The sequence below is a fragment of the Spea bombifrons genome, chromosome 9, assembly GCF_027358695.1.
Source record: "Spea bombifrons isolate aSpeBom1 chromosome 9, aSpeBom1.2.pri, whole genome shotgun sequence".
NCBI classification, from domain to species: domain Eukaryota; kingdom Metazoa; phylum Chordata; class Amphibia; order Anura; family Pelobatidae; genus Spea; species Spea bombifrons.
Genome location: NC_071095.1, coordinates 16,964,559 through 16,977,107, shown reverse-complemented (window position 1 = coordinate 16,977,107; position 12,549 = coordinate 16,964,559). Strand labels below are relative to the sequence as shown.

General features: G+C 46.0%; 1 protein-coding gene across 2 annotated transcripts; it reads left to right on the top strand.

Annotated features, from left to right (window-relative positions):
* Nucleotides 1-5,788: 5,788 nt before the first annotated feature.
* Nucleotides 5,789-12,359, top strand: TUFT1 (tuftelin 1). Of its 2 annotated transcripts, XM_053474932.1 has the most exons (14): nucleotides 5,789-5,896; nucleotides 7,992-8,066; nucleotides 8,345-8,452; nucleotides 8,537-8,623; nucleotides 8,895-8,978; nucleotides 9,344-9,394; nucleotides 9,504-9,617; nucleotides 9,707-9,835; nucleotides 10,134-10,228; nucleotides 10,438-10,543; nucleotides 10,866-10,949; nucleotides 11,351-11,451; nucleotides 11,590-11,878; nucleotides 11,922-12,359. In XM_053474932.1, exons 1-13 carry the CDS (start codon nucleotides 5,849-5,851, stop codon nucleotides 11,654-11,656), a joined length of 1,149 nt encoding a protein of 382 aa, XP_053330907.1. In that variant the 5' UTR covers nucleotides 5,789-5,848; the 3' UTR covers nucleotides 11,657-11,878; nucleotides 11,922-12,359. The 2 variants fall into 2 exon arrangements, with proteins under 2 accessions (XP_053330907.1, XP_053330908.1); XM_053474933.1 differs by lacking the exon at nucleotides 9,344-9,394.
* Nucleotides 12,360-12,549: the final 190 nt, after the last annotated feature.

Below are 12,549 nucleotides of genomic sequence, written 5' to 3'. Positions count from 1 at the left end.
AAAAGCATAAAGGAACTAAACCAAGTATATGAGGCATGGATATTTCAAAGGAAACAGGACATGGTCAGAAGACTCTAGATTGTAAGCTTATGAGCGGGGACCTCTTTACCTAATGTGTCAGTTTGTCTTTGTCCGTTCTAGTTTGCGTGTTGTAAGGAGCGCTGCGGAAGTTGCTGCTGCTTTATAAATAAAAGATAACGAGAGGCACAGAGGTTAGAAAGTATCACGCTGTTCTTGGGGACCGTAACTGCCACATTCATTGTCCTGTAACGATTCCACCACTAGATGGTGGTGATGCTGAAGATTCTTTGGGAGCCTAAAGCACTCCCGAGTTTTGCGACTCCCTGAGATCACCCAGGTAACGTCTCGCTGACGCGCATGCGTGACCTTCGTGTTAATCGTGTAAGCGGGGTATGGTTTCAGATAAATGTAGCGGTACACAACTTAATACGCAGGGTATCCCTGAGTATTGCCTTTCACACCCAGTGACCTCTCGGGGCACCGCACACTCACTCAAGACGGGTCCAGCTATCTTTTGAGGGATAATCGCGTGCAAGGCCAACATGTCCCCTTCACATGTGCAGCTTGTGTTACAGTCACACGTCAGCCGGTTGCGTGCATCACACAGACATGTCTGAGGAATGCGTCAGCCGTTCACAAATTCCCCCTGCAGCCAAAGGACAACCTTCCCTACACCTGACAATCGGGGTGGGAGTTTGAGACACCTGCCCCCTGCCTGCGAAAGGCAGGTAGATGGGGTGGGGTAAATACCACTATGTGTAAATACTCACCCTGCATTACATCTATTTATAGAGTTTGAGAAGATTCCATCCACGGCATGCTACAGAGAGAGAGGAGGGCCCTGCTCACGTGAGCTTACACTCTATCAGGAGGTTAAGGGGGGAATGATAGAGGCCAACGTATTGATTTACTTACTGACACAAATCTCAGATATTACTAATATAATTTGTATCTTAAAAACTTGCTGTTTATAATTCTTTATAGTTCTATCGTATATTTCTTACTGTGTTCCAAGTAATGCTTGAATGCAGAGGGTGGACGTGTGTTATTTTTTATATGGGGTCCTCTATGAGGCCGGCTCGGATTCATCCTCGCCCCTATACTGCCCGCTCATACCCTCCGTACACTCAACATCTTCTCTCATGCAAATCAGAGAGGTCGGGTTTGTTTCCATTCTGTACCGGGAGCCCCTGTGACTTTCCTTTCAGGGAGATAAACAGTCCAACGATGCTCTTTGTCTTGGCAGAAAAGATTGGAAACCTTGTTTTCTTGCGCGCTGTGTAGGAGCCACGCTGGTGTCACACGTTATCCTCCACTAAGCAAATGTTTTTGGAGGCTTTTATTTTTTTTTTTTTTTTTTAGAGAGGACCCTTTGCGACTCTAGCCATGATAAAACAGCCAATGGGTATTAAATTGTGCGGTATTTGTTATGGGAAGAAAATGATAAAATCTAGTACAGCTTTGTTACGTGAATTAGATTGCAAGCTTGCGTGGCTACTGAGGCCTCTTGCTCAGCATGTTAAGCCCTTATCTGGTTTGTGGGAGTTTTGTGAAGGCACAGATAGCGCTGGAGGGTAAAGGTTACATATATTTGTGTGCAGCTCAGAGAGTCACGGAACGGTTATTGACAGAATTCCAGAGTTCTTTCCCTAGTTTTAAACACATTGTCGCACAATCATTGACTGGAAGCCTGCGCGGCCTCTACCACCTTCTTATCTTAACTCCAGCAAACTGCCATAAATGAGAGATAACGGGAAATACAGAAAATAAAGCAAACATCCCCGTGGAGAAGAAATGCGTCAGGAATTTGGTGTATAGGTCACGGCTATCAGATTCACGATGGGCAGCATTCTGCAGAAGTGAAAACGCGCAAGGAACGGGAGTCCAGGAGTCAGCGTGCAGCGAGATTGCACGTTTTTGTCAGGGATGTAGGGCAGCAAAGACGAACTTCTGGACTCCCAATATTATTTCATCTGTTTACCCCGTTCGTTGTGTTACGGTTAAGCTCATGTCACTATGTCCTAGGCACGCCTGTTTGTTGCCCGGTTTTCCTGTTCCTCTTGCTCTCTCGCCTGTTCCCGGTGGGAATGCCCGCTGAGCTCTCGACACGATCGCTACAGCTCTTCCGGGGATAGGTGGGAGTCACGATGGGGCACAGGCTGGGGTGGAGAGACCACTCTGGTTTTCTTCATGACATCTGGATGAACGGGGTTTGGTAACCTCAGTCCTGGAACTCTTGTCCAGCTATATCATGGACCTGCACCTGGGGACCTTTCCATCGCTGGCACTCAGGGTCCTGCCCCAGGATCAGGGTGCTTTTTGGACTAGGACACCTTGGGACCATCGGTGTTGCCGCCGATCCATCGGGATCACCCCAACATCAGTTGTGTTGTATGGGTATTGCTGGCTATGGTGACCGGTCTGTGGCGCCAGGCTGTCTGGGCAGGGTAATGTAATCATGCTTTGCGTGTATATAAATAGGCATGCTTCTAATATACTCAGTTCCTGTTTTACCTCAACACTGGTTCTGTCTGATGTTTGGGGTAACATGCTGTAATCGATATTTTTTCAACAGTGCTGTATTTCAACTGCGTATGCGGGGTCCCTGCTGCTGCGCGTCAAGGAGCGGCTTCCGGCGCTGCATCCGTCGCAGTTTAGCATATCATTCAGTCGTTATCTGTGTGACGGCCGACATTAGCTGCGTGGTGACCGAGGGTCACGGAAGCTCAAGTTCAACAACAGCTAGAGACAAAAGCGGTTGCTTTAAAACCTGCTGAAAACACCAAAGTGTTCAGCGCAGGCAGCCATTTTTCAGCATATTTAATAAATACATGTTGAAGTGCCCCCTGTATACAGGGCAATGCGCTAATGGCTGGTGGTTCTCCAACCAAGGTGTTAATGGAAGGAGCCTTTCTCAGGAGGGGAGGAGGGCGCTTTAATGTGTCTGTGAGAGGCCGGCTCCCTGCCCTAGGGGGGTAGAATGAGCTCATTGCTTGTTTTTACAGACAGAGAGGGAGGTCTGAGACGGCTGCGACATTCCTGGCATGTGATTTCTGCGCCAGGACCTGCTGCCGCTTTCACGGGCAATCCAACACTTTACATCACTAAGTCCATCTGTACAGAACATCGACGCTGTCAGAGCAGCCAGGGAGCGGGGATAATATTCAGAACGCGGGGTTACAAGCGGCCAACAACCCAAACCGCCCCAGCGTCAGGACTGTGAGATTCCTGCGGCTTCTTTTTCCTCTTCAGGCTAGTTCTGGGTGTGAGCCTCGAACAAAACAAGTCCTTTCAATAAAGGCGGTATTTTGTGATTATGCTGCACTTTTTGCACACATACAGTACATACATACATACTGTATATGTTCAAAGTTATTAGAAGGATAAAAAAAAAATTAAAAAGCACCCGCAGTTTTAAGTTATAATTTGGTACCTACAGAGGGAACAGTGAGCAGAGCAAACATTACCTCCCATTTCATATAAACTCCATTAAATCGAATCAGCACGTGCCGCTGGGGAGGACACAAAGACTATGAGAATATTTCACGCTTGTTTGTTTTTTAATTACCCGTTGCACACTTGATTTGATGGTTTATGTAGGTTTGTGCCTCATGAGCAAACAAGGCATGTTCATGCTTTCAAAAAAAATTCGAGAAATTGAAACATTTCATTATTCAGAATATTTTTGGGGGTGTCCGCTTTCCCGTACACATTTCTTTTTCATAATTTTTCAAGCCCCCGGGAGTCCTCCATAATCCATGCCGATTCGGTTATGGCTCTGCTTGGGTTTTTTCACCCCGGGGATTTTTTGATTCAAGATGACATTGCCTGTCACTGGTAAGTAAGATATACAAGCAGGGTACATAATTCCCTCCAATTCCACGCCAGGGGGGAACATACTTCACATAGCATGTGTCTGCGATTACCGTCCTCGTTACATATTCCAAATACTGTTCTTCTGTTCCTAACCCGCTACATGCCGAGAATACCCCCCCCCAAGTTAACTTGGTCAGTGACTGCACAGAAGAGATAATTCATGGCTTTGGCTGCTTTCCGGCCGAGCGATACACAAAGAATGCTCAGAGAGACACTGCTGGCCGCCCAAGGACAAAGGTTTCTCGTAAACATAACAGCCCTGCCGTAACGTGACCGCCGGGAGAGGCCGTCACCTGCCGCACTCGCACTTAAATGCTTAAATAAGACCTAGAAACTACAAGGGCTTTAACTTCAGGGTGAGGGACAAACTCTCGCGGCGACCTTCTGAACGGATCTTCTGAATCTCGAGATGAACGGGGAGGTTGTCGAGATGGTATCAGGGAAGTAAACAACAGCAGCGAGTACATTTTCTGGGTTCTCAGAATTCTCAGTATTAGGGTGAACATGCAGAGTTCCTAGACTTTGGGTGGGTGGACATAGTCTTCTGGTCCCGAGGACACAAAACATATTATTTGCTAGATGGGCAGGTTCTTTGGGCCCATTAAGTTGCATGACACTGAATTACCAAATCATAATAACCGCACGTTTGGAGCGACATACGGTGTGCGTGAAGCGCTCACACCTCGTTTCCTGATAATCCAGTCTTCTTGGCGTTGCTTCCATGCAGAGACAGGCAGAACTTCTGGGATGCCAGCTTTTCTAGAGCTCTTCCAACCATTTCAATGACCCGCCTGATTTTATTAAATGGTCGTTACTCAAAGTATCTCAATAGGAATGATTTTCACCGCGCTCTCCAGCGTCAGGAATCGCTTTGAAAGCGTTGGGTAAACTGCTGTAAATCAGCCTGACACGTCATTATGTTTGCAGATTCTTGTGGATCTGAGGCAGTCCCTTTTAATCCAGGGAGGGGGCTGAGCACCTGTATGATATCCTGACACGTGTGACAGGTCTGTTTTACGTCATGGGATCATCCTCAGCCTGTTTACGGGATCTGAGATTTTCAATAACCTTTGAGGCGATGAGCATTTCCTTTTCATACTCGAGGAAAAGGCCAATCATGGCCTCTTCAGGAAAGGGTTAATTTGTCCTTGGCGGCAGTGAATGGGGAGGTGGCGCCACAGGTTCAAAGCTGCCTTATTAGGACAATCCACCCTTCCTGAGATAATACAAACACCTCTTACCTGCTCGCTGACGTCACCTGGATACCTGGGACAGTGAATCACTTGGCGCCTCTGCTGCCACATTTCAGCGCATTAACTGATATTATCTATGCTCACAGGGTCCGCAATAACTTAGATTATCCCCCTCAACAATACCAGAAATACCAATAGTGAGCGTTACATGATGTGATTAGAACCCTTGTTTCAAGAGCTTTCAGTCTAGCGGTACATAAAGACTAACCAAAAAGAGCTTTCCATCTAGATGCATAATAAAGGATGCTGTCCCAAGGAGCTTACAGTCTAGCGGAATAATGGCAGACCCTGTCCCAAGGAGCTTACAGTCTAGTGGTATAATGGTAGACCCTGTCCAAAGAGCTTACAATCTAGCGGTATAATGGGAGTGTGCTGAATTAGTTAAGCTGCTGCTGGTTGCTGAATTCTCTATTTGCAATAGCCAGTTCACATTCACTATAACAACTAGTCTGCTGTTGTACTGCACTGCAGAACATGTTGGTGCTTTGTAAACAAAAAATGACTGCATGCCAGGTATTTCCACCCAGCCCCTCCCTAAGCCAGCCTGCAGCCAATCCTAAAGTGTGTGACCAGGGTGGGTGTGGCTGGTTTGTGTCTGATGTCATGGTGCAGTTAAAGGGCTGTTGCCCCTCCCTGTGCTCAGTGGTGAGGCTGCTGGTGTGCGGTGACTGCCAGCCGGGGACTCGTCCTGAGGAAGGATGAACAGCTTGTGTACCCTGCAGCAGCTCAACCCTGAGCAGGAGCAGGTCAGTGGCCCCTGTCTGTGCGCGGATGGGACATGACAGCTTATTTATATATTATAAACACATATATATATATATATACACACATACACACACTAACCCATCTGTGACATGGGGCGAGTCACACGGTTGTGTTACGTTGTGTCCGTACATTTCCGAGGGGCTTTCTACAGCTTGATCCCGTCTACATGTTGGGTATAGTGTGTAACACGACGTGTATCGGATGTCTTCGTCTGTAGTGTGTGACTATGTCGTACTCGTACGGCTGTTTCTGTCGGCCTGATTGCGTATACGCTAGACACTTTTCCGTAACTCTGTTAAAGGTAAGGCAGCCGTCGGGACGAGCTGTGACTGTATTATTGACACAGATGACCTATAGCTCGGGGTTTCCCGTCAGCTGTATGACAATGACGCTGAATAATTTGTGGGTCACGCAGCTCTCTTTGTGGTCCACCTGTGAATAATTTGTAGGTTACGTTGTGTTGGCATCTGGAGGTAGTTGACAGAAACCTACATCGAACACCCGAGTCACTGTTATTTAGCACGCAGCGAGCGTCGGCCTCCCCCTGCCTCGCCATCTGGGAACGGGATTATTGGGATATATTTGGGAATTTGAGTTCACTCTGCATGGTGGGCAGGTTGGTTTATACAGCTCCATAACACGGCACCACCGAAAGATTTTCCACCGAGGTCACCTTCCAGTCCAAGAATTTACTGACAGGGCAGGTTCGGTATATGCAGAAATGCCACCATTTCTGTAAGAAGGGAGGAATCGATCCGAGAGCCTGCTGATCCAGTAACACCCTCTTACTCAACAGGAAATCAATCCGCCTGACCCTCAGAGCTAGCAATTTACTGTACGCTCTTACGGACAGGAGCCAGCATATTTAAACTTGCAAAGTCACTGACTTACACTTACAATGGCAATGGACAATAAACAAAAGGCAATTGGGTCTGAGATATTAAGAGGAACCAAATAAATTCACTTACAGAAAGTGAGCTTGTGGGACAGTTTCTACGCCGCGGAGCTCGTCACTAATTCTAAACCTTGCGACAAAGTGAAGCTTATCAAAAAGGATAGCGAGTAGAAACGAAATGACCGCAGCTCAGAGGCGTGGTGACATTCCCGCGCCTCACAATTACAAAGCAGCGGCGCAAGAAACCGGAGAAACCACAAAACCAATCCCTTTTTGTTTTTTACTGCGAGGTGCGAGCGCATTTATAGGGTGATCAGTAGAGAGTTAGTGGGATGCGTAGGGAACAATGGGGCTGGCTCAGGTTTCACGCTGGGGAAGGGATCGGAATGTCTGGATTCCTGTGGGAGCAGACAATTTAACCCTTTACTATCCCCTTACACTGCCAGTGACTAACGACCCAGAAACCTATGCAAGTAGCGTGTAATCAGCAATGGTTAAAGTTATGTTATTTAGCAGCTAGATTACAGATTCCCTGGAGGCACCATGGGAGGGTATTCAAGTGATACTCGTTACTGATGTGTAGTGTCGCATAATGTGTTTTTGCCCCGGTTGGGGGTAACTTGGGGGTAACAGCACGTATGACCCGTGATTTAATCTGTGAGTGTGTGGTGATACTCAGGATAGTATTCTGAATCCACAATGGGTTTCGGCATAACTACTTCATACGTCACGGCACGGTTATACACATTTTATCATATATTCAGATTACTGGTGATCGATTACAACGCATTACGCAATCCGCGTCATTGTTTGGGACATGGCTCATCCGCAATGTTTATTTTACGAGCTCAGTGAGTAAGGTTAAACTCTCGCTCGCCATGCGCACGCCAAGTAAAGTAAAGAAGGAAAGGTGGAATGCATTCATGATGATGACGATACGCCTTCAAGAAACTCCAACCAGTTTTATCATTTTACTCCTGCTGTGCTGGATCCCCCTGAATAGGAGAAAAGATTTCCTGTGGTTACCGAAAATTATGCGTTCAGTATAATCGTTGTCAGGTGTCGAAGAGCAGGGAATCCTTTACATAAGCTGGGGAGTATGACACGAGGCAGAGTCTGTGAGTCCCTGAAGGTTATTTGGATGCCCGTATACTCAGTTGACGTCTTGCATTCTCTGTCAGGACCTTGTGAAGACTTTGCGCCTGACGTTACGTGAGGACCAGTCTCCAGAGAGGACAGACACCGCAAAGGTTAAGGTGAGATCCCTATCCTCTCCACACAATCCCAGCTGATTCACGCGTAATTTAGTGTTTCATTTATATATAAAATGTTTATCGGCCAGGCAGCCTTCCATAGGGTCTTTAGTTGGATGACGGTGATGTTTCTTGACGATGACGGTGATGTTTCGTGCGTGTGTCACTCTTGAAGCTCCGAGCTCAATTTACAGGGCTCTGTCTTCAGGAAGCGGCCACTCCTGTTTTAGAACGGCTTGTTCTGAACATGCTGACGCTAATAACCGATGTTACTTTTTCAGCCGGTAGGACGAGCCTTTGCCCTGGTCTCTTCACGACCTCTCCACGGATCCCGCTCCTTAAATTCTGAGCTAATTAAGTCCACGGATGGAGATGAAGAAATTATCAAGGTATTTGTCCACAGATGAAGAATGATAATGAAAGAGACTAGTTGTTTTTCTTATGATCACGCCGTGTTCCTTATGCACTTCTAGGTCTACCTTAAAGCCAAAGCTGAAGATAAAGCCAACCATGAGTGGAATGTCAGCCAGCTGAGGAACGAGGTTCGCCATATTCAAGAGGTGAGCGTCTTGGTGTGAGGAGCGTGGGGGGTCCTGTCCTAACGCATGAAGGCAGGTGATGAGGCCCTTGAAGGTATAGCACGATCCTGAACTAGAATTGTCTCTGTAGCGTGATATTGGGCCGTGGCATGACCAGAGATTCTGTAGAATTAAGTTATAGGCCCAGCAGAATAACTGGTTGTGAACAAACCTGTGCACTCTCATCAGAGACAGAGCGCTCCTGGGTTTTCCTGTTTACCACTAGAAGCCTTAAAATCACTTCTTCATCCAGGCTCGAACTTCAATCAAAAACCTGCGTGAAGAAATTGAGCCAAACTCCTGTAAATCCGGAAAGGAAGAACGCCTGCTCAACAAGGTACAGTCAAAATGGAATGTCTCGCATGTGACAGGAACAAAACGGCCTTTTTTATTAAGAACCTCTGAACATTTGAGTCAAGGGAGGAGACGGCCACCGAGCTATTTCTTCCAAGGTTGGTTGGGTCTCCTTACAGAAACCGGTTAGGGCGCTCTCTGTACTTACTTACATTGCCGTGTGGCAGATCTTGTGGAGACTCTTTATGTGGGGCAAACTCTTCGTTCTGTATAAAGTGTATTTGTGATGAAGAGGTAGCGACTCGTTTCACTAGAGCTGAGTGATGTTGACAGTCTTAGCGTGTACTGGGGAGGAAGAGAAGGACATTTCAATTCCCGCCTTCTCATTGGATTTTCTTGCTTGCACAGGACTTGCAGAATGGAGTCAGACATTACAGGGACTCTTCGAAAGATGAAATGGTAAGATCAAGAAGATTGGTTTGGGTACTCTTGAATATTTCAGCTTGCATTTAGTTTTCCTGGAATCCGTTCAAGGTCTGACACGGAACACTGATTCCCTCTTTTGTAGGAAGAGGAATTTACGTTGGATAATGGGAAAGACCTTCGAGAGACAGCTCAGAGGTTGTATGCAAAGCTCCAAGAAGTAGAGAAAAAGCAGCAAAATGAACGAATGCTTTATGAGGTTTGCTTCTAGGAAATCTTCCCTGCACTCTTCTTATTCTGGTTTGTTTTAACCTTTGTAGCATCCTAAAATGTTTCCATTCCCTCCAGGACAAGCTGAGTAGATGTCGACAGGAGATGGAGCAGAGCAACCGAGCACGCAGAGAGGCACAGCATAGCTCCGTGCAGCATCAGAAAGAAGTAGAAGACCTCAGGAGGCTACTGATCAGCATGGAAAACGTAAGACATCGAGCCAGTTGATGGAAATATAGAAAGACGCTGGCATTTTTCAGTACATATCCTTCCAGACGTATCCATAATGCAGCGGCTGCTGGAGAGTCACAGCGGTGGCAGTCGAGCAGCACATCGAGGTCCCTGAGTTATGTGGGATAAATGTCAGAAATGGAAATGCGAAGACCAGGAGAATTAGGCTAGTTGTTAGCGTACTCCTAGCGTGTATTCTTCATCCTCAATAACTTTTGCAGCGGGATTCAGCCATTGCCAATACCCCCATTCACACTACACTTTGTGATTGTAGGAACACCAAGAACTGCAGAAAAAGATGAAGGAAAACGAGGAGGAACTGGAGAGCGTGAGGGCACAGAAACAGCAGGATGGACCTCTTCAGGCAAGGTAGGAGACATCAGACAATCAACATAATAATTAGTGTGGAAGAAATGGCGATTAGAACTAGAAGACAAGGAGAAGATAAGATGCAAACTCCATCCTGTAATGACAAAGCTGTAGCTTTAACAAATGGCTTCTTTACCTTCCTGTTCTAATGTCTGTGCCTTCCTGTCTCTTCTCCAAGTTGTTGCATTAACCCTTATATCAATTTATAGATGTGAAGAGCTGGAGAAGACGGTGTCTGGGCTGAAAGAGAAGATTCATCACCTGGACGACATGTTGAAGAGTCAGCAGCGCAAAGTTCGACAAATGATCGAGCAGGTAAATAAAATGGCCCGGCATCCTTGCATTTTTCGTTGGGCTGATCTTGATTGAAGCATTGTCATTTCATTCAGAGGGTAGTAAGACTAGACTCCCTGCAAAAGTTTATTTTTTGGAATGAGAAAATCCAGAATAAGTAGACATCATCCTGAGACCCATCAGGAATCCTTGGACATCTCCATGATATAAGTAAAGGACGTGGGTTGCGGCAAAGCTCTTTTATATTCATCATGTTAGCAACATGACGCGGCTGTATGATAAGACGACGTAGGATTGGTATTTTCTGCTCTCATTCCTGTTTTTTTTTACATGCTCTCTCTAGCTCCAAAACTCCAGGACGGCCATGCAAGAGAAAGACTCACTAATCCAGGACCTGCGGGAGAAGGTGTCGTGGCTTCAAGCCGAGGTAAGTGGGCATTCCCAAGCTGCGCATGCTTACTATATACTCTACAAAACTATATGATTTCGCAGAATCTTTTATTCTTTTCAGAAAATACCGTGGGTCAATGTAAAAAAACAAAACACTTCCTTCTTGGAATTCATGTTCCAATCTCTGGGTATTACACGTTTTACAACGAGATGAGCGATTTCATATAATGTTCTATTAATTAGAAGAAGAATAACAATAATGTCCCAATGGCTTGTATATAATGACTTAGAACCAGGATTACATTCTTCTTTTTGTAGAACAAGTACATAACTCTTCAAGTAGTTTCTTTCCATTAAACTACTCAGGACATTCCTGTAACTCTCATCGCACCGTAAAGCCTAGAAGCTTGTCTTAACTCGGTCTATTCTACATTGCAGAACCTTGAGCTGCAGGACAAACTGGAACATTTTGCATCTTCCCAGAGTGGAAATACATACCGCCTTCCGAGGAGTTACTCCAGGCCAAACCTGCAGAATGTGTGAGTTATGCTGAGTTTACTAGGATAATATCGAAAGCTAATGTCCTGATTACATCATAGGAGCAAAGGGTGGCTTCTTCTAGTGGTATCCATTGCTGAAGTCTTGTTAACTCACAGATTGTTTCTTTGTGATTGCAGAAAACGGGTTTACATACCCTCTGGTTCTGGGAGACCCTTTCCTGTCATTAAGCTTGTGGAGACATGAGATTGGGATCTCTACAATGTGGACCAAAGCCGGACCCTGATATAATATTCTTCCTTTCTGGCATCCATGCGGAGAGAGGTTCAACCAACTTATTTTAAGGCACATCGACTATCCTGACTAAAGCATCTGACCTGCAGCTTTCACTGGTGACTGTCCAGGCAAAGATACATCACCACAGAGACTGTGAGCTGATTAATCTGTGATCGGATGGGAATGTTTTAGGTTGTGGAGTACATTATGCGACAATTAGGGATACATTTAATAGGAGCTTCGGCGGAGCATGCAGGCTTTGCTTTCATTGAAAGATACAGAACGTGGATATAATATTCAGTCTTGGAACCTGCCGGACAGTGAACCCGATGGAAAGGGTTGTATGACCTCTGATGGATACTGTCAACCAGGATGCCTTGCAGCAGAAGACTCGGAACACTGCCTGGTAGCATCCTGGCTGCAGAGTATAAGACGCCTCAATCACTGAGTGCCGCCATTTACAATATTTCCAAACCAAAGATCTCAAAAATGCGTGGAGACCTCTGGCCTATGCAATATCTGTCTCATATATCTATTTCCATTCTTGTTGTTACTCATTTAACTTGTAGACGCAGAGTAGATCACAAGTGGATCTGCCACAAAACGGGGTTAACCTTCCTAGTATATAGAAACACAATTGGATTTATCCACCAAAGGGGGAGCTGACAGGAGAATTTGCCAGAAGGTTTCTGTAAATACCCCACTGCTCCCATGCATAAAACCTCCACAAGGAACCCCAAACGAGCATACCCTTGTCCTGTATACAGTCCCCTTCACTAGACATGACTCACTGGGCGCAGTCTATATAATTGGGAAGGGCTACATGCTGCTCTCCTGGCATTTTTGTATTAATCATGCTTGTT